This window comes from Pteropus alecto, unplaced genomic scaffold (assembly GCF_000325575.1).
Source record: "Pteropus alecto unplaced genomic scaffold, ASM32557v1 scaffold79, whole genome shotgun sequence".
NCBI classification, from domain to species: domain Eukaryota; kingdom Metazoa; phylum Chordata; class Mammalia; order Chiroptera; family Pteropodidae; genus Pteropus; species Pteropus alecto.
Window position 1 is genome coordinate 5347573 of NW_006494612.1, and position 26917 is coordinate 5374489.

The following is a 26917-nucleotide window of genomic DNA, read 5'->3' on the forward strand; positions in this document are numbered from 1 at the left end:
CATTTTAGTATATATCTTCCTAGAATTTTTCTTATGATGTAGCATATTACCTTTTGCTTTTGTCTGTATAGCATCTTTCTTCCCCTTTTCTAGAAACATAATCTTTCTCCCTCTTCTCATGGAGAAACTGCTTCTTTCATATTCCAAGGAGCTCAAGTGGACCAGACAATCACAGTAACACTCCAACTCATAGTCATTGGGTGGGCATATGGCTGAGGTTGGTTCAATACATACTAAGTCTTCTAGTTACTGTGTTTAGTCAGGACAACTGACTGGGCTGGGAGAAAGAAAGTTCTTTCTCGTTATTTTTCCAAGTGAATGTAAAGATAGAGGGCTCTTTTTCTTCCTAGATCAAAATTTCTGAAGATGGGCTTCCAGAATTTCTGGCAGCCATATCTTCCTTATTTGGAAAAAGCATCTTTGTAGATGTAATTAAGGATCTCAAGATGATATATCACCATTCATTTATCTGGGTGGTCCTTAAACTCAATGACAAGTGTTCTTGTAAGAGAAGAAGATACAGAAGAGAAGAAGGCCATGTTCAGACAGAGGCAGAGATTGGAGTTAAGTGGCTACAAGCCAGGGACTATCTGGAGCCAGGAAAGGAGAGATTTTCCCTAGAGCCTTTGGAGGAAGAATGGCCCTACTGACACCTTGATTTCAGAATTCTGGCTTTGAGAGTCATGAGAGAATTAATTGCTGTTATTGTAAGCCTTCTAGTTTGTGGTACTTTGTTATGGCAGCCTTAGGACGCTAATACAGCAGGTAAAACTGACTCGTAGTAAATTAGGAAGAGTGGAAGGCAAGAAAAGACACTATATTATCAATGAAGACCATACTTACAAATATAAGTTTGCAATATTACAGACAGCCTGGGAATTGTCTGCAGATATAAGCACGAGACCATTCTCTTGTAGATCAGAACAGGACACAGAAGAATGGCAGAAGGATGATTGAAATAAGAGAATCTGAATATAGGGCAAAACCCACAGCTGTTAGTCACCCTGACTGAAGGTCTCAGCAGTTTCTCAGTGATAAAGAAATGAAAGTTGTTACCAGAATCACACTACATAACATTTGTTGTTTGATACACATATATCTGGGTTTAAGTCAATTACAACTGTTATGTTTATCTAACTTAATACATTATTTTGTTCATTGATAAAGCCCAAAATGAGAAGAATCACTTTCTATTTTATTATTGATAGATGACTGAATTGGGTAGCTATCAATTGAGAATGTTTATCAAAATTCTGGTGCTAAGGGAGTAGATTGGCACTTAAAACACGTTATTCCTGTTTGAAGATACTACTCATTATTATCACGTAAGCAGCCCCTCAAAGATACCATGGCTGTATTTTACATAAAACACTCACTTCTGTTAAATTTATAAAATATTCCTGTCTCTAATACCTATAGATTTTTCCATGAAAAGAAATTTAAAAGATTTCCTTTTCTTTTTTTTCATGGGTGTAACATACCATCTAAACAGCCCTGGCATTTCAAGAATCAAGGGAAGCTGGGGTGGAGGCAAAGTGTGTTGAAAATGTGTATTTATAAAATGGAGGATGCCTGCTTGTTTTCTTGACATCTAAGAGTGCTAGTTACGACCCTGGATATGTCCACTTTCAATGAGGTGACCAATGTGAAGAAGCAGTAATAGAAGACTCTTACTTCTTCCTCTTCCTCTTCCTCCTCTTCTAAATCCTCATCGACTTCCGCTTCAGCCTGATAGTCTTCTGTTTCTTCATCATAATCATCTATATTTAACTCCCACCCAGCATACTGGAAAGGTTCTGTAATAAAAAAAAAAGAAGAAGAAATATTTGGGAAGATATTTTTACAATAAAATGATATTAGCTTATTACCATAGTCAAAGATTAGGAAAAGTAATCATAATAATGATGTCTTTGTTTAGATGTGTCTGCAAATCAGCCTTTACAAATTCTTTGAGTGATGACTGGCCAGTTTGGCCAGTGCTGTTTGTGCTCCGTGGCTGTTCTGATTGCTGGGTGCCTGTGCTATGAGAGTTGTTAAATATTTTAAACATCATACCTGGATATGTTGAATGTTTTACTTAATGGGCCATCAAGAAAGCCTTTAAGCTTTCACAGTGCTTTTAATAATATTACCTGCTCTTGAGAGTCAATGTTAGGACTGCAACCCTTACTTTCCATAGTCTCAACTACTTTTTGAAGTAGTTGCTCCGGCGTTTTGTCAGCAATCTCCAAGTTGAGAACTTGAACGAAAGACTCAACAATTGCCATTTCCAGGTATTTCCAGATGTAGCTGAAGGATTTAATCTTCTCTTTAATTGGGTCCATTTCAGGAACATCAGGATAAGCATCTTCTGGAAACTCGGGTAGTACAACTTTTGAGTAAAGGTTAAAGGAAAGAAAAAAGAGGTTTCAAAGATGGTATCTTTAGACATATTCCCTAAATAATTTGTATCTTATAATATTTTAAGAACGTTTCAAAGAAATAAACTTAGTGTTCTAAGCAATGATGTATACTTATAAATTTATATTTTAATTATGCTTCATTCTTATATTGGCTATAGATGAAGTAGTACTTATTAATAAACTTATTTGGATAATCAATATGCATTGCATATGGCAACTTTACCTGTTCATAAAAGGTATAAGATAAAATTTGTTGAAAAAGTGTTATAAGCTGACCAGATACACTTTTAATATAACAAGCTAAATAAATGCATCGACAGGCATACAACATAGAAAGACATAAGTAGTTGGTACTATGTTGGTACTATGACTAAAATAAGAGACTAGACCTCTTGCCAGGAGAGTATGAAAAGCACTTTTATACACTAACTACTTTTATTTTGTAAGCTAACCTGTTTCAGATAATTTAGTTTCCAGGTCGTCTTTGGATTCTTTTGGAATTTCTGTTACGACTGTAGTTTCTTCAGTAGTCTCAGATACTTAAAAAAAGAAATCTAATAGTTAGTGTATGAATTTTAAAACATAGTTCCTTTATTAAAGTTTTGGCATAAAAAAATTTCAAAACAATTTAAATTGTATATATTACGTCTATCTGAAAATACAGTTCTTGTTAGATAAAGTATGGCATAAAAACCCCTAATAGTATAAAGAAGAAAATAAAGAATATTCTTAAATATACTAAAAGACATTGACCAGAATAATGATACACACATGATACATACAATTCTAAGTGATAACAGTCATGTGTACAGCACTGAACTAGAACTGGTCCTAAACGGAGTAGGAGGCTGGCTTTAGAACATTCAAAGGAAGTTCCCTGGGAGAAACGGTAAGGATAAAAGGCAATAAAACTAAATTGTCCCCTAGATCTGTCATACTAGTAAACACTAATTGTGAGATACTGTGGATACTGGAACTCTGGGGATATGTTTGATGTGTCATATTTATTTAATGGATGTCATTTTATTTTACTTCTTTTGATATTTTATCGGCTGTCTCCTTGGAAAAGTTAGGTGGGTGGGAGAATTGTCAGCCTAATCAGTTTTGGACTAGATAAAATAATGAAGTTTCTGGGTAGGAGCACAAGTCAGCAGAGGTGTGGGACTCTTAAAAGGCAATTGGATATTACATTCTGCTAATTCCTCTGTCTGGCACAAGGGAATCTGATTTTATATTTATTGCCCCATAGAGCTAATACCAACCCCTGTAGTAAAAATTTATTTGTGTTGAACTTGAGATTTCTCAGTGTGAAAATTCCCCTTAGTCCTGGTTCTTTTCCCAGCTAACAACAGGCTCCCAGCTCTTAACTGCCCCAGGCTGGCATCTGGCTGCAGGTATGTGAAGACCTTTAGTTTGTAGTATTAGTTTCTAATCCAATACGAACTGTGCTTGGAAGCATTTGCAAGCCGCACTCCCACTATGGTGGGTACCCTGTCTTGTTGCTTTAAGCCTACTATCCAGTCCTAAGAGTGACTTTCATTGCCTACAGATTCCTTCCTGCCCTACCCCAACCCTCCAAACTACATCCCTGTAGCAGGGCTGGCTTCATGTGTATGTGAATTGTGTGGTTGCGCATCACTCAGAATGGCCTCACATTTAGTTTAATGATCTTTGATTGTCAATTCGTAATTTTTAATAACTTTATCTTTGAACTGTGTTTTGTAAGCAAAATCCAAAGGAACTCCGGAGGGACAAGAGGGCATGCATATGAGCAGAGATATGCACAATATGTGTTTGCCAGTCCTTGCCATCTCATTCTCATGAGAGTTCCCGATGCCCCATCATGAGTACAGAATTCCAGGGGACCTGTGATGTGTGGGAGTAAGTGTGACTGAATGGTGACTGCAGGCAGGGGAAGATGCTGACAGTCCTGAGAGACCATGTTTTTCCTTTGAACTACAACTTGCTTCTGATGCAGAAGGAAGATGACAGCAGAGGGACATGAATGACCAAGGAACCCCATCATGTCCTTTCTTTCTCATGTTACTTTCCTGTAGTAGTTAAATACTTAGGATGAAAATGATGACATAGAAGGAAAGGGAAATTCAGGCCAAGCCAGTGTTCTTTTTCCTTTCAGTCTTTCCTTAATCATTAGTAAGCCAAAGGTAGAGAGTTTTGGTAGAATATGTGCATATTAAGAAGTAAAATAAAAAGCTGCATTAGTTTTGTGCACAAAACTGACTTAGTATTCTGGTAAGAATGAAATACATATGTATGTATGAGCTGCGAGATACAAATTGTATAATTTCATTGATTCTGCATATGAGTGAAATGCTCTTATATTTTCATTTAAAAATGGGACTGTATAACATAAAGATGAATGGTAAAATTCATGCTAATAATTTACATTTTTGATTTTTCTTTATTCCTAATGACACTAAATAGGAAATAAAAGGCAAACCATAACAAGCCAAGAGCGATTATGGAAGAAAAGAAAGCGCTTTATATTATAGTACCTTTAATGGCACCTTTTCCTGGTTTTTGAATAGTGTGCACCACAAATGACATAGCTGGCCCTGTTCCTGAGCACCAAGAAGGGCAGCGCAGAATTTGCTTTCCTACCACACTCTAAATTATGTGATTTGGACTAAATGGCTGCATTCCAGAGGATCGTCTTTCCATCCTTAGCCTGCTTCCATTTTATTAACATATAAACACGCATACACACGTATGAGCACACAAACACATCAACAGATCTGAGTAGAATTAAGGACACGGCTGTCAACAAAGTCTAACCTGATTCGGGTTCTCTTTCAGGGACCTCGGTCGCTTCAGACTCCTCAGGTAAGAGCGCCCCGGTCTCCTCGGCCATCTCATGGGCCTCAGACCCTTCAGGAACATCAGTCTCATCAGCTTCAAACTCTTCTTCAGCCTCAGGTTCAGTCTCTTCCACTTCTAGAAAAGATGAGAAGAAATAAATTATCATTCAGATTAGGTCAGCAAATATTGAATTGTGTGCCAGGCAGTCTGAAAAATGCTGAGAATGAAACAAACCCTCTTGGAGCATGGGATTTAATAAGGGAGAGAGATATATTATCTACATATTTTACCCATTAAAATATAGTGGTAGGTAAAGGATTACAGTCATGCGCTCAGTGTTATAGGAGCACTAGCCTAAGGGTTCATTGAAAAGAGGAATTGTTTACAGCAGTCCCAAATATCATAACAGTAAGAAACTGGAAACAGCCCCACTGTCCATTCAATAAAAGAATGGCTAGACCTGCAGTGGCTGATGTGTAGCCAGTAGCCACATGTGATTGTTGAGCATTCGAAATGTGGCTGGTCTAATCTGAGAAGTGCTGTAAGCATAAAATACACATGGAATTCAACAATTTAGCAGGAAAAATTGAATGTAAAATACATCAATAATTTTTGCACTGATTACATTTCAAAATAGCATTTCGGATATAGCATTTTAAATAAAATATAATTAATCTCACCTGTTTTTTATTTTCTATGTGGCTACTAAAAAAATTACAGTTACATATGTGGCTTGCATTATATTTCTATTGGGAAGCACTGGGCTAGACTATATTTTCTTATAGCTAATAACTAATAATAAAGTATGTTGATGAACATGTTAAATGAAAATTTAAAAAGCTTAACTCCAAGTTTTCCATAGTTGCTGATGGCCACTGATAGAAATATATATGCATAGAGGTCTTTTGGGAAAAAGATGGGGTGAATGGTGGTGTCAGAAAATCCAATGCCCCTTTAATATATCTCTGAAATGGATTGAAAAACAAAGTATTTATATGCAAAGATAATAAAAAGAAATAAATAAGCTTGTTTTCTGGATTCTTGTGGGAATTCCTTCCCCCAGTACCTTCCAAGAATCACATTCTAGTGATTTGTTTTGTTTTGTTTTAAATCTAAATCTGGGTGACTAAGCACCTAAGAAAAGTATCCTAAAGTGTCCCTATATCTTGAGCTCTGACCAGGACTGCAGAGCATGTAGCATGTGGCTTCCAAGTAGATGACTTGGAATGTGGTGAATCTTTTGTGTTATGTGGAGAATTTTACGATGACAAGCAACATTTGCTGAATCATACTAGGGTTTGGGATGAAGTTATGTGCTCTTCACAAGAAACTCAAATTGTCCAGAGTTCTAATCCATAGAATTCTGTGCATAATAAAAATGATGGTTGTTTTTATAGTTTCCGGGTGGCCTTTGGCACAGCAATGAAAACTGAAACAAATATTTTTTACTTTTTTGAGCCATGGGCCCTTTTGGCAGTCTGGTGAAACTCATGGACCCTACTTATAATAATGATTTCAATCTCATAAAATAAAATATGTAAGAAGCCAATTATACTGAAATACAGTCATCAAGGTATCAAAAAAATTTTTGTGCTGTAGGAAATTCGTGCATTTTTACTCATATATTGAATAACAAGAACTAGCAGCTGGTTTAATAACTACCATAATTTGGGAATAGTGATAAGCATAAATAAGATATATAAAACTGTAATATGATATAAAAATATCTTCATTTCTATTGGTGACAAAGTTAAATTACTGCTAATATAATTGTTGAGTTTTTAAACCTATATTAATTACTAGTTGAAGGAAAATCTAAATTTCAGTTAAAGGTTAGCTAAAATAAATTTGTAACTATTTTCTCATTCAATTTCACAGACCCCTGAATTTTATTCATGGACCTCAGGCTAAGAACTCCAGTCTTAAAAGCAACTTTTGGAGCAAGTTCTTCAGCAGTGGAAGTTTAAGTGCAGAATCCTTCAATAGAAGTAATCCCAATAGCCACATGTCATCTTTGACAAAGGCAATCATTTTTAAGACATGCCGCACATGTTGTCCCGCTGTGTTCCCCTCTTAGAGGGTGCATGAGTAAGTATCTGTGTCAGGAGTCTTTTCCCTATGAATCCATAACTACAGTGACCATATAATTTGTTGTCCAAGTTGGAACACTTTGAGAATAAAAGGGGGTCAAAGAAATACTTCAAAACCATAGCCATAAATCTGGACTCTAGTGGGCAAATAGAGAAATATGGTCACCCTGTCTATAATTCACTGAAATACTACAGCAGCTTGCAGTACCAGTACAAAATTAAATGACATGTTAGTCATATTAATCTGTGTTTGCCTTTTGCTTTCGCATTCATAGCTTCCAGTAGCCTTTGATTTTCTTCTTCTATTCTCAGTGCCTCTTCTTTGGCTTTTCTGAAATGAAAAAAAAAGACCAAAGTTTAATTATCTTTGGAAATTTGGACACTTCACAAGATTATAGGATTTAAGGCTTATAGTGGTAAAAATAGAGTACATTGTTCATAATATTCCTTATACTTTTTATTTTACAATGTAAATGTTTAATTTACTCATATTGAGGTCAATTAATTTTCAGAGCATTTTTTTTTTTTTGGAAGAAAAGTTGGAATGTTGCACTTTGAAAAACTTTGACTATTAATTAGGAAGTCTGTCAAAATTAATAAAAGATTGTCTAACTCCAAGTTGAAAAGGCGAATGGGAGAAATTGTACCATTTTCCCTTTTGATTAAATGAGAAATGTTCACAATGTTAAGTGAAAAAAATTATAATATAAAACTATGTATAATATGGATTTAATTTTGTATTTAAAATGTATATAAATGACAATTAAAAGACTAGAGGAGAACTAATCAAATTGTTGATAGTAATTATCTCTGGATAATGGCATTATAAGAGTTTTTAATTTTATTTAATTTTTTTGCATTTTTAAAATGTGAATAAATAGAAAATTTATAAACTTATCTTGTAATCAAAACAGTTATTTTCTGATTTACTTTCTTTTTAACACAGTAATAGTGAAATTTAAAGAGACCTGGAATATGGAAACTTAAAACATCTGGAGGGAATCTGTTTTTCATTAGGGTTGTAGCACTAAACCTGCCTTAATGGTGAATAAATGTATAAGGGAATTTAATAAAATGATGGATAAAGGCAATATTTATTAAAAATTAAAATGTGTATACTTTTGACCTCAAAATTCTATTTCTAGGAATTTAGCCCTCAGGAGTTGGCCTACTATTGTATAAGAATGTTGCAATCTTTTTAAAATATTGCACCTTTAAAACAAAATACCAAAAAAACTGTACCAAATATTCACCAACAGGGGACTAGTTAAGTAAAGCAGAGCTCATTCATAACAATAGCACATTTGGGACAGTCTTCCCTATAGGCCTGAAATTTTCTTATATTCAACGTTCTTTGTGCCCTTTCCCCCCTTCCTTTGAAAATCTAGTTACATACATTCTCTTCAAAAGACATTACCAGATCTCTTCTCCCAACAGGTGTGTTTCTTGTTCAAATGAGGTGTTCTCTCTCTGTATTCCAAATCCTGTGATCCAGCCTAAAGTCTTGATGTAGTTTGAGTTCTCTGTGATCAGACCTCTGATATCACTGGATATTGTTTCTGAACACCTTCCTTCCCCATTTTAATTGTGTGTGAATTGTCAGTTCATACAGGGCTCTTTTGTGAGACTACCCTTATCCAAAACCTGGATAATGTATGCTGCTGCTAAGAATCTAAACCTGACAAGAATGAGGAAGAATTCTGCTGCCAATTTTTAGACACTTGGATAGACAAGTCAAAGACTAACAGTTATGACAGAAATTACCCTGCATTTGACTGGCACATTTGAAAAATGACGCTGGAAAAGCTGTAGAATTCAGTGTGTCTTCAGACAATTTGGCCCAAGATGGAATTCTTAATTATGTTAAGTTCATGTCTTTTCTAACCAAGCTGCAAGGCCTTTAAATAAATGAGTCTCTGACCATTTTTTTTTTTTTTTTGGTTCTGTTTCAGATTTCATTTTCCGCAGTAGATGAAAAAAAAGTTTGTTTTGAAATGCTCATGTTGAATTTAAAAGGCAACATATAGACATGTAGAAAAGCCTGCTTTAATCTGAGCAAATCTTTGACATTAAGAAGTTTATAAAGATATAAAAATTTAGAATCAAAAGTAAAAATTGAATATAGAGATAGCTCAGAAAATTCTATGTGATAAAAGGAAGGTGAAGGTAGAGAGTTGGGAGAAAAATGGACAAGATCTCTTTTTCCTTTTAAAAAAGTTATAGATGTATGTATTTTTAATCTATTTAAAATGTAGCAGACTTTTGGTCTAGAAAGCACATGAACTGCGTTTTACTCTTATGTCAATATCTTCATCTTTTCTCAAATACTTGACTATTTCTCATACACTGGAAAAAAACCTAGGTAATCCCTTAAATCCTAGCGGATTGTAGCCCTTGTGACAAAACTGTTAAAAGCTAAAAACAAATATAATCAGTTCGTATTATTATCTGAATTAATAACATTTTTAGTCAAAATAAAAAACAATTTCATTAATTCATCTAACTAAATTAATACTTTGTATATTTTTGTATTAAGTCCCTAAAGAAATGGCAAACTTCGATGAATAATGAACGCTGAAAAAAAAATCCTCTGACACACACTTATCAGTTATCTGTCCCCAACTCCCCCAGTAACCCAGATATTGGTGTCATAATTTCCAGAGTTTAAAGAGTGCTCCTAAATCCAAGCTCAAATTGTTAATATCTGAAGGGGAAAAGGAAACGGCATTTGAGAAAGCTCCTACAGGTGCCATCATTAATTGTAGGAGGTTTAGTAGATTAACATAAAGAAGTTTAGGTCTTAAATGTCCTGCCTTTTATCACTTCGGGAAGTAGAAATCCCAGCAGACAAACGAAAATTTAAAGTATCTAACAACATGTTTTAGCAAGGAAGAACAATTAGCAAGTTAAGTTACTATTTCTCTTTATACTTTATTCCCCATTCTGAGAACTTGATAGTTTATTAAATCTAGTCTTGACCTCAGTCACAAAGAGATAGATATGTGCTCACATTTTTAAAACTTCTTCATTGCACCCAGATTGGAGAATAAACTCTCGACATTAAACCTGTGAATATGGTAAATAACTAGTCTTGTCCTTTCCTTATATAGAACTTAGTCAGGCTTTGGATTTTAGTCATATTACACAAGTGTATTTTCATTTACTTTTTATCATATTATTCCTTAAATTTGTGGATTCTAGTTAGCAAAATGATTGAAGTTACAGATAAATATGGTAAAGAGAAAAAAAATCTTATCTGTGCTCATTTTGATACTGTCCCTTGAGTGTGGATGTGGGATTTAGAATAAGTTTGATTTGGGACCATGAAAACATCACAAATCTGTACTTTAGAGATTCTAGAAGTATTTGTGAAATTACTGTTTTTCTTAGAATCAATTAGAATGGGATCAGTTAGATCACCGTTCTGATATTACAGAGAGTTCATAAATATAAGTTCTGATATTAAAGAGAGTTCATAAATATAAGTTCATAAATATAAATATAAGTAGATACTTAACTGCTTCATAAGAGATTTATTAACCTGTTATACTATGTCAGGCAGATTTTACCTTGTTGCTTCTTCCTCTTTTTTTTTCCTTTGTAGTTCATCTAATAATCTTTCATATATCTTAGAGTCAATATCAGGTTTATTCTCTAAATACAGCCTATTGAGTAAATATTTTCCTGAAATATAAAGAGAATAATATTACTTTTGAAGCTATATAAAATATAGTGAGATATATTTTTTGAAATTAACAATAAAAACTTAATTCTGCTTATATCCAAATATATTTTTCTTTAAGCGCTTATCTAAATAGAGCCCAGAATCTTTAAAATATTAACAGACCATCTTAAATCTTTTTTAAAAAGTATATATTGGCATGATATAAATAACTAAAACATGAAAACAGGCAGTACATTATTGTTCCCTCCGTTGGAAACTCTTTTCGAATATATTTCCCCAGGAGGCAAAAATGACAGAATATTCTTAGCCCTCTTGTCAAAGATTAGTTAACCTAATCTTTGTGGGGGTTTACATGTGGGGGTTATATTTATATGTGGTGGTTTATTTCTGGGGTCTCCATTCTGTTCTGTTGGTCTTGATTATTACAGCTTTGTACAAAGTGACAGAATTATTAAAATTTAGTTCTGCTATCTGTATGTACTTAATATTTCCCATTTGAGGTGAAGAAAGACTAACATATAGTCTTTGCCCTCGGTCTTATATATATGATTTAGAAGTTAAAGTGCTGATTGGGAGGGGGTGTTAATTTTCAGCTCCACAGAATAATTGTAAGGGCCTGTTGGGACATCTAGCAATCCAGCACACTACCCGAGCCGCTTACTCATTGGGTGGATGCCTCATTATGTGTACCTCTAGGCTGAGAAGGGATTGCTGGGGTAGTATTTGTACCTAGGCAGGGTGGGGAGTTTTCCATTTTATATTTTAACTGAAAATATTATCAGCAATAAAAATTTCACTTTCGAATTCACAAGATAAATATTTACCAACCATTGTTTTCTGTATTTGATAAACAGATTACTAAATCTGGTGTAATTCCTTTCTCAACCAAGACTGTCCACAGTTCTTTTACAGCAGGGCAGTTGTCCAGTATCCATCCTCCATATTTTGGGGCACCAGGAAACCTGTTTTTGTTTTCTTCAATTACCTGTGAAAATGACACATTGATATTACCATTGTAGCTAGAAAAGTCAAGGGTGCTACCTTAATATATAATTTTTGTGAACCTTAACCAACTGTCTTCTGAGTTCTGCTGACTTTTCAGGAGAAGAAAAAAAAGCCATTTAATTTCAAAAGAGAAACTAAAGCAAGAAAGCTATAAGTTTTAAAATTGAGAATGGGAAAGAAAAACCTTTATTAAATAAATATAACAACACATTTTTTGTCCTAATTCAGAAGGTCTGGGGTGAGGCCTGAGAGTCTGTTTCTAACATGCTCTCAGGTGATGACGTCTATGGATCGCTCTTTGAGTAGCAAGGTCCTATTCCAGCTCGCCTTTTCTAGTGACGACACTCTTCACTTCTCTTTTGCTTTTATCCCTCAGTAAGAGAGCTGAGAGGTGCTGAGATGCTTACTAACGGCTGTGGAGGGAATTGTGTATAAACAAATCTTGCAGGGGCTTAATGAGTTCTGCTAAACTCCACTCCCACCCGCCACTGAACAGCAATAGCTTCAATAGCTACACAGAATTTAAGATTATCTGCTTTATGAATTTCCATCTGAATGAAGAGTATTTGGAAAAAAAAAAAAAGGAATTTTAAACAGTTTGAAATGTGTAACGTAAGAGAATTAGGGGTAAAAAAAAGAAAGCTATAGAGAAGAAATGTAAATGACATAAGTCAGACAGAGAAAGACTAATACTGTATAATTTCATTTATATGTGGAATCTAAAAAAACTGAACTCATAGAAACAGAGAACAGATTGGTGGTTGCCAGAGGTGGGGGTAGGAGTGAGGAAAATAGAAGAAAGGGGTTAAAATGTACAAACTTGTAGTTATAAGATAAACGACTGAAAGTCTGATATAAGGTGACAATCTAAATTGGTTTCCCCAATAGTTAATTTTATTAATAATTTTAATAATTCTTCCTTCCCTTTGGATTGTGATATAAACTTTAGCATACCCTGAATCTTTTATCTATACTAAGCTCTGTTTCTGTATCTTCTCTGTGGTGCTGTTGATTCTTGTGTGACTATCAGGTTTATATACCATTGTAGCATTTTGACACATTTTACTAGCTGGTAGAGGAAGTCTCTCTGTATTAAGCTTTCCTAAACTGTTCTTATCCAGTCTCAACTATTAGCTCTTCCAAATCAATGTTAGAGTTAATCTGTCAGTTTCCAAAAAAAATTGAGATTTTTATTTGAATTGCATCGATCTATAAATAATTTGAGAAAGACATCTTAAGATTTTGTCTTTATATGTAAGAAATTAATAATTAACTAGTGACTTTTTGAAAATAGGTTTCCCATTCACAGAGTAGAAGTGGATGACAGGTAAAACAGTCTCCTGCCCAGGTTTCTGTTCTCCAGAGAACAAAGCTCTGATATGAGCTTTGATGTTAAACTTCCCTACAATCTTATAGCGATGGTTTACCATCTAATGACCCTACATGTAATCCTCTATCAGAAGTATTTTAGTAGTACTGCCTGTATATAGATTTGTACCCTCCAAACTCTGAATAAACTCTGAACGGAGAAAATTTTCAGTGAAAGGCAAGGATGGGACTTTCATAGTGCTAAAGACACACCTAACTTGCTTTGTCTGTGGGATGCTTTGTTTCACCATCCAGGCAGAGATGACAGCCCCAACCTTTGTAGAACTCCCACTTGTTGTACATATCTACTTACCACTTAGCACATAACTCAATTATTGGATTATCTGTCAGCCTTCCTCCGCCTGACTGATAACTCCTTAAAGGAAAGAGCTATGCTTAATTCATCTTGATGTCCCTGTGATCTAGCACAGTACAGGGAAAACAGTAAATGCTCAGTGTGTTTCTGAAGGAATAAACTGATGACAGAACAACCTGGGATACAGGGATGCAGAGAAAGTTGAAAGGTCGCTTTTGGAAGTTCAGAGGGGGATAGCAACTCGCCTTGGGTACAGCCGAGGGCTCAAAGAGCCCACCCAATGTGTTACGGAGTGGTTCTAATAGAATAATTTTTTTCTTCTCACATAATAATTTCAAACTGCATCATTTTCAAATTACAGAGAAATATGGGAGACGTTCATTGAGAGCCTAAAACTGATTTGTTCTCTTTGACTTTGCTCTAAATGCTTACTCAAGGTCTCTGTGCAAAACAGACACATATGGATATCTCGTTCTCTATAAACAAAAAACAAGCTTTCTGATTTGCCATCAGTAGGGCATAATATCTGAGGCTTTATTTCCCCCTCAGATTAGAAAATAATTTGTGTGTCCATCCATCTCTACTATGAATACATGTTCAGAGTGGTTGGATAAAATTATCGATAGAGCAAAATTTGTCTTGGTTTACAACTAATTAGCTCATAGATAAAAAATATAACTTTGGTACTGGCTTCATATGCACCATCTTTTAACTAACTTCACTGAATTAAAGACAATAAAAGTTAATGAAGAATTAATTTCAAAGCTATGAAATTATATTGCATAATTGTTGATAAGTGAAAACTTACCACAGAGCATAAGCAACTGTTCAGCTGGGGTACACATTACATAGAACAATGTTGACTATAAAATGTACATAAATTTGAAAGCTACTGATTTCAATACTGTCAAATGAGACTCTATATTAATTTTACATATACTAGGTTAACATTTTCTGTTGCCGTTAAAATTAATGATAAAAATGAACAGCTTTGATTTCTTACCTCGTCCAGGACTTCTGCTAAGATTTCGGCATGTTTTTCATATGGCTGTTCAAAGTTCATATCCTTTGTCGTTTTCATAGTCTCCTTCATTATGGAAATAACTTCTGGATGATCTGCAGTTACCTCTTCTATTGAGTCTTCTATTGAGTTTGAAGTACAATAAGTTAATAAACTAATGCCATTAATAATTTCAGTGGACAATTCTATTGGCAATAGAACATGATGATTAATACCTGACCCAAGAAAGTACTATCTTTGTGTTACTGTAGCACATGCTAGAAGAAAGGGGAAATAGACTAGGGAAGAAATGTCAGGTCAGGAATTACAAAATATCAGAGCAGTGGCTTAAAGCCAATGCATCAGAATCAAAGTAAATGAGGCAGGAAGGAGTCAAAAACCAAGAAGTCAGGGAGAAGAGAGAGGGACCAAAGGATTCCAGAGGTCAAGCTAAAACATGAGCATCTAGGGAATGAGTATGCAAATGAGATGAATACTTTCAATTACAAGCATGAGACTACATGGGACAGTAAGAGGGGAGGTAGGGAAGTTGGCATGAATAGCAGAAAGGGTGACATAGGCTGGTTTCTCAAGTGTTACACTTGATTCCTGCCCTCATTGCATGCTGAATGTCTTCTTACACGGCTGAGCCGGCTCACAGGTTGCATCATGATGTAAATGAGACAGGAGAGTGGCAGCTCCACCTGACTCCTCTCCTTCTGTCTTTCCTGTTGTGCTTCCTGAGCTGCTGTCCCATCAGGGTCTCCTGCCAGATCCCAATGGATCCTAGTCCAGAAAAACCCCAAAGGGCCTTCTAAGAGCAGCTTCTTGCTGCCCTCCCTGCCCTAAACTGAGAAATCTGTTCTGAGCGATGGAGAGAGCCAGCAGTTTCTGGAGAACCAGAGTGGAAGAGGCAAAACTCACTGTCTTCCTGAAGCCTTGAGAAGGGGGGCATGGTGAGACAGAAATTGCCTGGCAAGGATACTAAATATGTTAGAAGCTGCTAGTTTTCTACCCAATATCCATTCTCCTCTTCCCTTATTTTGTTGGGGTCAGCAATGTGCCCAGCTAAAAACACATCTTCCAACTTCCCTTATAGCTTTTATGGCCCATAGATAAGATGCAGCAGAATTTTTTTTTTTTTTGATAAGGGGAAGTTCCTGTCATCTCTTTAAAGAGGAATAACTCAGCTGGGGGTAGTGCCAACTTTGTCCTTTATCTTTTCTCTCTTCCCGTTAGGCATCCTGATATGATGGCTGGAGCACCAGGATCCCCCTTGTTAATTTTTTTTTTAAATAACTGTCCCATACTTCATTTAACCATTTGAATTATGACTTATCTTTTTATTATACATGATGTTGTGATTATATAAAACTGGAATTGGTATATTAAAAGGCATTGCTCTCTTTAAAGTTAATGCTAATTTGCATTTCTTTTCTTTAAATTAATTAATTTATTTTTTATTATGGTGACATTGGTTAATGAAATCCAGTAAGTTTCAAGTGTACAATTCAACAGTAAGTGTTATGTATTTTGCATTGTATGTTCACCCTCCTTAGTTAGATTTCTTTCTGTCACCATGTATTTGACCCCTTTTACCCCACATCTTATGAATTGTTATGGTAGCCACATGCCCAGGATGACAGAACAGAAGGATAGTTCTCCTGTCTCCTCAATATTCTTTTTCACAAAAACAATATATCACATGTTCTTTTTCCTGTGTCCCTGCATGTCCCACTATTTATAATAGAGTAACCTTTAAGATAGAGTAACTTGGGTATTAATAATGTTTTTTTTTTAAAAAAAAAAATCACATTTCACCTTCAAAATTCTGAAGAAACTATTTGTGACCTTAAGAGAACCAAATTACTCAAATATTAATTTACCTTTTTTTGACTCCAACTTTAGATCTTGACTAATGTCTTGAGCACTTCTTTTAAACATAGACGTTTTACTGGTTTCTCCTTCATCTGTGAAGAAAACATTGTTAACACCCAAAGAACAGTATTAAGTTGTAGGTGAGTCCCAAAGAAGGCTATGGTATGTGTCCAAGGACCCAGGACTCATGTTTCTAATTTTTTAAAAATGAAATTAATGACCAGCATGGGGGAGGGGCTCTCTTAGTGTACTGGTACTGGCAACTCTGCTGCAGCAGAGATGGGGCTCCCAGATGTCATTTGGCCAAAATTTTAATATCCAGGGTTCTTCTGTGAAGTGTATGTGTGTATGTTCGGGGAGGAAGAGTGCCATACATAAGTTTCTGACAGTGCCCAGTTCAATACCTACTAGGCTTGAAATAAACACCGGGCAAGCACACATCTGTCTGAATCAGGAAGAGGAATCAAATAAAAACATCAGCTCTATATTCTCTAGCACAATAAATTATAGATGCACTTAAAAACTAAATATAAAAAGGTTGTATGAATTAAAAAAGGAATATAAGTATATATTAAATCTCTGGTTTACAGGAAGACTTTTTAAGTCTAAAAGTAAATAGAAGAAATCAACAAAGGAAAAGTAATGATTTGACCATGAAAATATAAAAAATTCTTTTACTTCAAAAAACAATAGAGTATTTTAAAGGAGAAACCACTCAATTTGGAAAAAGAATATGAAAAATAAATGAAAAAAAAAACTAATATAGAAAGTTTATATAGAAACCATATACCTGATACAACAATTTAGAAAAATGGAAGAAAGAAAAATGGTCACCTCAGAAAAGGAGAAATATAAATTGTTAACAAATATTAAAATATTAAACTTCAGAAATAGTTAAGAAAATTAAAATAATATTTTTAAAGACAAAATACCAAGGAAACATGACATACACTTTATATAGTACTGAGGGGAACATAATTTGGAACAATTTTTACACAAAGGAACCTAACTCTGTCAATAACTTCATACTCATTAAATAACCAGTGACTCTACTTATATCAACATGTAGACAAAACTTTATGTAAAAACTTCATTGAATCATTATTTTAGTAGCAAAAAATATCCAAAAAATAACTTAAGTGTCCAACATAAACAACAAGTTTAAACTATTACTTATGAGCAGAGAAACTATACAGTAATTGAAAATGAGGGTTAAAATATCTCCTTAATGAAGTAAAATAATTAAATGTTATATTATGAATCAAAAAAGGTAAAAAAAGTTCACATTGTATGCTTTCAATTGTGTTAAAATATGAATGGAAAATTTTATAAGGGTAAATAGCATTAAATGATGATATTTTGAGTGAAAACTCTAGGTTTACGATGCCTGTATTCCAACACATTAAAGGCATTAGAGAGCTTTAAAGAAAGAATATTATTATATTATGACTGTATCATGTTAAGAAACATTAAAAAATTTTGGTGAGGTTCTAATCATATTAGCCTTTTCAGTTTTTATGTTTTCTTCTGCATTCTAGAAAATCTATTTTTGTTCTATATCGGTTCAGTTTAAACCTGTAAGAGAGAAGCTAACTTTTTTCTCCTGAACTTTCCAATTTGGGCAGAGAATATTTTAAGCTTCAATATAAACATGATAAAATATGCAATAAATAGACATAAGCTCTATAAGTATAGCATTAACAGTTCATTTTGTTACCATTTCTATCAATTTTAACAGCTTTATCATTACCTGACTTCATTTTGGCTTCTTCATTCTCCTCTAAAGAGCTTTCTCTCCGGGATTCATGAGTAAACACTGTAATGAAAGAATAATATGCTTTATCAGCTAATCTGTTTATATTAGGAAAAATTTTACCAGTAACAACAGCCATATATTTCTTTACCATCTTCATCAATTGAAGACTGCACCTCTTCTATGCTTTTATCACTTGGGAATATGCCATATTTCTTCATTTCATAGGCTGCTTCAAGTTCTCTTAAAGCTGAAAGATAGTATAATTGGCTGTTAGCAAAAGGTAGTTAGGGGTAACAGGTATAGTGATTAAATCCTCTGCTCTAAATCCAGCCCACTTGGGTGTGAGTTCTGACTCAGTCAGCATGGCTTTGGTAAATCATATGATCTCCTTGTCTCAATTTCTACTACACAAAATGAGGATCATCAAACCAAAAGCATTGTTACAAGGATTAAATACGATAATGAATGTTAACACTCAACTTAGAAGAAAATGCTTGGCACACAGGAACCTTGCTCCATGTTAGCTGCCATCCTCTGTATCGTGATATAATTTTCTACATTAAAAATCCTCAATATTCTCCATTGATGAATTTTTCTTAAAAATATATTGGAGTAAAATTCACTAGTAAAGATATTCCAATTTTTTTTTAAATGTTAAGAAAGGTTAACCCTATTGCCAGATTTAGAATAATTAGTGAAAAAGAAAAAGGCTTTCATGTTTGTAGCATATGAAAAGTAGCATCTATTTCTATATTCTGAGAAGGCAATTTGAGGAATGCTTTAAATCTATGATTTTATGCCATAATGTGATATGAAAGGAATCACTACAGACTCCAAGAAACATTACAGATTACTGTTCCTCCAGGAGGCTAATGAGAAGAAGAGAGAGAGATTTATTTGGCAATAATGCGTTTTTGCCTAGCAAAAGTTCAACACTGCCATGTAAAAAGAGGCAATTTTCCTTGCTATTTAAATAGTTTCAAGCGTAGAAAACGATGGGAAGCTTCCCAATTTATGTAAAAAGTTAATGAAACCCAGATAGCAAAATCTGACAAATAGAACACAAAGAAGAAAACATTATATACAACCACATTTACAAGTGCAGAAAAAAAATCCTAGATTAAAAGCCAAAAGAAATAATATTAGAATAATATGCCATGACCGAGTAAGGTTTATTTCAGAACTACAAGAATGGTTTGATGTTGGAAAATACATTAGTATTAATTGATCAAATCAATAGGTCAAAAGATTAAAAACTTGATAATCATCTTGATAGAGGCCAACGAGGCATCTGATAATGTTCAACATCTATTTCAGATAAAAATACTTAATACCCTTACAGAGAAACATTAGAAAGAATCCATTTTAAAGAGGCCCACTATCACTGCCACTATTTCACATCATTCTAGAACTGCTAGCACATAATTAGTCAAGAAAGCAAGCAAGCATAAATAATGGGAGAAGAGGAGTTGAAACTACTTTTTTTTTTTTTTCAGATTGGCTATCTGGAAAACTCAAGAGACTCAACTAAAAATCTATCAAAACTAGCAAGTAAGTTTAATAAGGTGGACAGTTACAAACATATATGTAAGTATCAAATAGCTTTGCAATATACTCGTAATAACTACTTAGAATATACAATAGAAAATGATTGCACTCAACAGTAACAAAATGACAAAATATCTAGGAATAAACTTATTAAGAAAAGTGTAGATAGCACATGAGGTAAGATACAAGACGTTAACGAAAGATATGGATATTAAACCTAAAAAATAGTGATTTCATCCATCTGCATGAGAAGACTTAATAGTAAAGACACACATTCTTGTCAAATTACTGTTTAATGTTAACACGATCCTTCCACTAGAATTTGTTGTAGAACTTGACAAAATTCTACATGTATCTCCAAAGCCTAGTACAGTTCCTGGCACATTCATTTTATGGAATAAGTGAAAGAATACCCAGGAATAATCTTAAAACAAAATGTTCTGAGGAAAAGTTCATATTATTAGATTAAAATGCATCATAAAACTTTAATAATTACATTTTGTATTACAGGCTGTAATAGAAAGATGAATAGAACAAAAAGTTTGAAAGTTTACACACATACATACAAACTTAATATTAAGATAAAAATAGCATTTCAAATCTCTAGTAAAATTATGGATAATTTAGTAAATATTATTTGTAAAATGGGTCCACCGTTTTGAAATAATAAATTTAGATTCCTATCTAACACAATTTATTACAATAATTACATATTAATTAAAAAGCATTATTTTAAAATGAGAGAATGCAATTTTGCATATATCATAGGATCATAATTAATCATTACAGATATGAATAGAAAAAAGAGAGGGTTGAAGAACACATCAAATTCTTAACAGGGGATATCTCTGGGGAGTATGAGTGAATCTTTTTTCCATCTGCTCTTTACAGTTTTCTGTGACCACTGGAGAGACATAGAGAATAAGAGCACAGACATTGATCTGAAAATCCCAATTACTTGCTGGCTGCCAACGGTGGACAAGTTACTTAACCCCTCTGAGCCTTAGTTTCTTCACCTACAAAAGGAGAGATAAAAATACCTACATCATAAGGCTTGTTATGAGGATTAAGTAGGGTAATGCTTGCAATGCATTTAGCATAGCCACAACGTATGGTAAATGCCCAATAAATACTATCTGTTATGACTTTTGTAAGGAGAAATGCTTTATTAAGATAAGTACACTGTCACAACTTCTGAAAATCCAAACAGTGGTGGTTGAATCTAGCTTAAAATTGCTGGAGCTCATCTCAAATTTTGGATCCTTAATAACTTTGAAAGTGAGACGGATCCTACATAGTGTATAGGAAGTGCTGCGCTGAGAGTATCCCACTAAGAGGAAACATTTAGATTAAGCTGTTTTCCTGTGTTCTAATGTGACTGGTTATAAGAGTGCCAACTATAGATATAAATTCTACCAAAGCCAATCAATGAATTTCAAAAATAGCCATAAAATAAGGCCTCTCTTTTTTTCCCAGAGAAAAATAGGAAAAAAACCCCAAAACAACCCTTGCATCTATTCTAAAAAAATACAGTATAGAGTGAGTCATAGGGAGAGGCAGAATGGCTGGGAGAAAGAACACTGGGATGTTGGAAACAAGGAGTCAAGTCTCAGCTGTGCTACCAGCTGAGTGAGTTTCAGGAAGCCCTTTACCTCCATGTGCCTCAGTTTTCTCACTTGTAAAGTTAGAGAATTGTGTTAGCTGATCACTAAGGCTTCTTCCAGTTTCACCTCTTGATCACTTTTTGAATTTAAAATTAATATTCCCCAACTAGAAAGATTTAATTTACGATCAGAGCTAACATACAAGTCTGAAACAACAATAGCAGCAACGACAGCTGACTCCATGAGTCAGGCGGCGTGGTGGTGGTGTCACAGGCGGCGTGGTGGTGGTGTCACGATTGGTGTAGATAAAGGCCCAAGTTCTGCTTAGCCTCTGGCCAGCAAACAGACTCACGAAAGTAAAGAATCTAAGTTTGGAAGCTCTTTCCGATTCCTTTCCTTAGATGTCTAGAATTGAAATCTTCTCTTTTTATGAATCAGGTTTATGTACACTAATTTCTTCAACCATTTATTGAGAGGCTTCAATGTGCTAGGTGCCAGACATACCAAGACAAGCAAACCAAATTCTTGCCCTCAGGTAGCAAGGCTTCATTGTTGACCTAATCTTAAAAACAAACAAACGAACAAAAAAAAATGTATATTTTTAAAAGATGAGTCACCTTGTTTTCTAGCTTCTAGTTCCACAAGAAGCCGTTCTTTCACAGTTTTAATAGCTACTTCAGTAGCCTCAGCTATGGTATTTTTTATTAATGTTTCAAGGGCTTTATCAAAACGTGGTTGAACGAATTTAGCATAGTCAATTACCTGCAAAGAATATTTGAGAAAACCAGTATAAGCACAAGTTACTGTAAAATTTAACACATTGTTCATCTATATCTATATCTGTATCTATTTATATCTATATACCTATCTATCTCAAAAATCTTAATGCTGCTTGAGATATGTTATTTTCAGAATTCACTGATTTTTGAGTACTTGCTTTCATAGAAATTCAGTCATATTTTTCATGTAAGATTATATATTTATGTATGTATATATCATGCAATATATATTCAAATTACATATATATTTTTTAAAACAACTTTGTATGTATAACTTACATACAATAAAAGGTATCCATTTTAAGTATACAGTTTGATGAGTTTTTACAAATATATACATATTAACAACAACTGCAATCAAGATATAGAACATTTGTATTACCTCACAAAGTTTCCTCACGCTTCTTTATAGTCAGTTCCTGGGCCCTGGCAACCACTTTCTGTGTTCTGTCACTACAGTTTTACCTTTTCTAGAATTTCATATAAATGGAACCATACAATATACAATCTTTTCCAAGCTTTCCTCTCTTATAATGTTTTTGAGATTCATCAGTGTAATTGTGTATATCAGTAATCTGTTAGTTTTTATTGTTGAGTAGTAGTATTGTACAAACATACCAGTTTTTATCTGTTGATGGACATTGGGGTTGTTTTCTGTTTGGGACCTTTATAAATAAAGTAGTAATGAACATTTGTGAAGAAGTCTTTTTGTGGATATACGTTTTACTTCCCTTGGCGAATATCTCAAAGTGGAATTACTGAGTCACATGGCAATTGTATATTTGACTTTATAATAAACCATTAAACTGTTTCCAAAGTAGTTGAACTATTTTACATTCTACCTAGATACTTACCAACATTTGGTTTGTGAATGTTTTAAATTTTAACCAGTCTAATAGGTCTGAAGGAGTATCTCATTTTAGTTTAAATTTACATTTCTCTAGTCACTAGTAATTTTGACCCTTTTCATGTGTTTATTGGTCATTTACTTACCTTCTGTTTTTAAGCATATGTCAACTTTTGCCCATTTAAAAATTAAATTATAATTATATATATATTCTAAGCCCTTTGTCAGGCAGATAATATACTTCATACTGAATTGTTAGAAATAGATTTCTATATGCTTTTTAAGTTTAAATAATATTTCCGTATCTCTAGATTCCATTTTGCTTTTCCTTCAATATGTTTATATTACTTTATTCCATGCCAATAAATATACATTTACATAATTATTTTTTAGTGGACGTATGGTATTGTATCAGATGAATATATCACAATTTATTTACCTAAAATACCAATAATATATATTTAGGTATACATATTTTTACTAATATAAACTAGATTATGATTAATACAGTTATGTACGTATTTTTGACAGTTTCTTTAAGAAAAATCTATAAAATAGAATTGACAGTTGAAAGGATTTTAGGCTTCTAATTGCCATCCCTAAAGTTATACTCTCACCAGCAGTGTATGAGAACATACTTTTCCCCATCCTCATGACACATCAACCTTGAGTGTTAATAATGATCTTTCAACTCCAACAGTGAGACTGACATAACTGGTTTTTTGGCATCTCTCTGTTTAATGGCTATTCTTATCTATTATTTTGTAATTTGCCTGTTTGCTATATTTTTTTCCATTGGGGCTTCATCTGCACGTTAAATTGTAAGAACTCTTTATATTTTAAAGTTATAATTCCTTTGTATGACACATATTGTGATGATTTTAAAACATGTGCACATATCCTTTAATACTCCTCTCTGCAGAAGGTGGATCCTAAGTCTCCTTCTCCTCAGTGTAGGCAGGACTCAGTGACTTGCTTTAAATGAAGAGCATGATGCACTTTCTCATTAAAAAAGTAAAATCGCAAACCACAGAAAGTGGTATAAAATATTTATAACACTTATAATAAAAACAAGAACTTGTATACAGACATTAAAAAAACTTTCTATCAATAATATGCAAAAATATTTAAATATGGGCAAGAACTGTTGGTGGGATTATAAATCGGTGTAGCCACTATGGGAAACAGTATGGATGTTCCTCAAATAATTAAAAATAGAACTACCATGTGACCCAGCAAATTCACCTGTGGATATTTATTCGAAGAATCCCAAAACATCAATTCAAAAAAATATCTGCACTCCCTATGTTCATTGTAGCATTATTTATAATACGCAAGAAATAGAAACAACCTAAGTGTCCATTGATAGATGAATGGATAAAGAAGATGTGGCACATATATACAATGCAATATTACTTGGCCATAAAAAAGAATGAAATCTTGCCCTTTGCAACAACATGAATGGACCTAGAGGGTATTATGCTAAGTGAAATAAGTCAGACGGAGCAAGACAAATATCATATGATTTCACTTACACGTGGAATCTAAAAACAAAATAAATGAACAAACAAAACAGAAACAAGCTCATAGATACAGAGAATAAACTGACAGTTGCCAGATGGAAGGTGGGTTGTAGGAATGGGTGAAAAAGGTGAAGGGATTAAGAAATACAAATTAATACAAATTAGCAATTATATAAATAGTCACGGAGATGTAAAGTACATCAGTGGTCCCCAACCTTTTTGGCACCAGGGTCCAGTGCTCCCATGAGAATCTAATGCCTGATGATCTGAGGTGGATCTGAGGCGGTGATGCTAGTGCTGGGGAGCGGCTGCAAATACAGATGAAGCTTCACTTGCTTGCCCACCTCTTACCTGCTATGTGGCCTGGCTCCTAAAAGGCCACGGCCTGTACCAGTCTGCGGCCCAGGGGATTGGGGACCCCTGCTCTACATTCCAATTACTCGTCAAATGCTTTGGCTCTGTCTTCAAATTATATCCCAAGTCTGCCTGCATATTACTACTTCTACTGCTGTCACTGTGGTCCAAGCTAAAAATAAATCACTTACTGAGGGTGGAGAACAAGATCACTGTAGGGGGAGATCAAAAAATTGACAGGCCAGAAGGCAGGGAGGGTCATCTTTGTCGATACCAAAATTACCAAGAATTAAGACAGGACTGAGCATTTGGAGAGAGTGACAGTGAGCAAGGAGGGGTATAACCCAGGAAACAGCAGACTGGTGGAACCAAGAGACGTAATGGGTGGTATCGTCTGCATGATGTAACAGTCAAGTCCGGGGGTTTTTCGGAAGCAGGGAGGGACCATGGTCTGGAAGCTACAATAAACAGCAAGGAGAGAGACTTCCCCACTCTAAGCCCAGTGGAATAGTTACCCGATTGACAGTGTAAAATTAAGAAAACTTAGTACAAATCCAACAAATTATACAAATTATAATCAAGTACAGATAGGTAGAAAGCTAGCTTGATAGCTAAGTAGTTACCTTTCCTTTGTAATGTTCTGCAAGCAAATTGCTAAGTGTTGTTTTCCCTGAAGACTGAGGTCCAAATATGAATACTTTACATGGTGGTGCTGGCATAGGTGGAAGAAGATAGGGACGTGGGTTCAATAAAAATTTTTTAAATGTTTCTTCTGATGACATACAGTACATTTTACCTAGAAAACTTAAAATATGCCATCATCATAAATGACTGAAAGGAGATATGGGCAAGTTTTAAAATTAAGTTCTGAAAATCTTTCTTACCTTGCAGAAAAGTCTGGCAATCCTTGATAGATGTTACCTTCTTTTAAACTCACAGGACATGTCTGTCCCCATCTGCTTCTCTGCCATCTGTATCTTGGTGCAATAAGTTTATAAGATGCAAGAGTACGGAACAGCTCATCCTGCTAATAACCAATACCACATTAAACATGTGGGTATAAGTTTTGCTGAAATTAACAGTTTTAAGTATTTCATTTCTTATTGGATAGTGCTTTAACATTTAAGAAATAATTTAGAAAGCAAATTTTGACTCCTTTTCTTAATTGCAATCATTCTGCACTTGTTTAAAATTTAATAGTTTTCCTTTCTGTTATAAGACCTTGTTTAAATTTTACTGAGCATTTTCTATTATAAGGTAGAATGAGCACAAGGTAGATAGAGTGTTTTCTATTACCTGTTTCAGAAAACAGATTCGGAAAAGTTCTTACTGAAAAGGTTCGAAAATGTACCAGATTCTTAGTCAATTTACCTAAGTTTTTAAATAGTAAGATGTTTTTTTGCATTTACTTAGCTCTTTCATTCATCTTAAAATGTAAAGTTGCCCTCAGCAATCCTTTCTGTTGGTGACCTGCAGGGAAGTTAAGAATCAATTCTCTAGAGACTACAGGATTGCTGAAGGTTCACTGCCCTTGTGCTACCTTAGCAGGGGATGAGAGAACTGGAGAAAGCTGGCGGTGGGCAACTTCCCAGGGGTCCCTGTCCAGGCTGGCTTCCTCCCATTTTCAGAGGTGGATTTCACATTATCTGCTGGTTACAGAGTTGACTGTGGAGGGCAGATGAGAGTGGGAGCAATGGTCTTGCCTGGACCACCGCAGCATCAGAGATCAAAGGGGCATGCACAGAGCAGGGATGCTGCATGAATGTCCCCATCTGAAGGCCGAGAGAAGTAGCTAATTGTAGAGGAATGTGTCAATGCTTAGGGGAGCTGCATGAGACTGAGAACCTTGTCGGTAGGGCTAACCCCCTTCTCCATGGTGTCCAGAGCCTATGAGCTAGAGACTGAAACGTATCCAATCAAGGCAGGAGGTAGCCACTCTTTC

General features: G+C 34.5%; 1 protein-coding gene across 6 annotated transcripts in view; it reads right to left on the minus strand.

Moving 5' to 3' along the window:
* The window catches only part of AK9 (adenylate kinase 9), a 99298-nt gene that overhangs the window by 39326 nt on the left and 33055 nt on the right, over positions 1-26917 (minus strand). For 2 of the 6 annotated variants that reach the window (XM_015600044.2, XM_025042458.1), the window contains 14 exons: positions 25860-26002; positions 25599-25779; positions 22090-22234; positions 18469-18567; positions 18315-18380; positions 16573-16656; positions 14690-14829; positions 11826-11982; positions 10882-10996; positions 7567-7643; positions 5199-5357; positions 2855-2941; positions 2171-2374; positions 1675-1796 (listed from right to left, as the gene is read on the minus strand). In XM_015600044.2, the coding sequence (XP_015455530.1) occupies positions 1675-1796; positions 2171-2374; positions 2855-2941; positions 5199-5357; positions 7567-7643; positions 10882-10996; positions 11826-11982; positions 14690-14829; positions 16573-16656; positions 18315-18380; positions 18469-18567; positions 22090-22234; positions 25599-25779; positions 25860-26002 (1779 nt within the window). The remainder of the gene's footprint in view (positions 1-1674; positions 1797-2170; positions 2375-2854; positions 2942-5198; positions 5358-7566; positions 7644-10881; positions 10997-11825; positions 11983-14689; positions 14830-16572; positions 16657-18314; positions 18381-18468; positions 18568-22089; positions 22235-25598; positions 25780-25859; positions 26003-26917) is intronic. The other 4 variants (XM_025042459.1, XM_025042456.1, XM_015600045.2 and 1 more) reach the window with 4 other exon arrangements.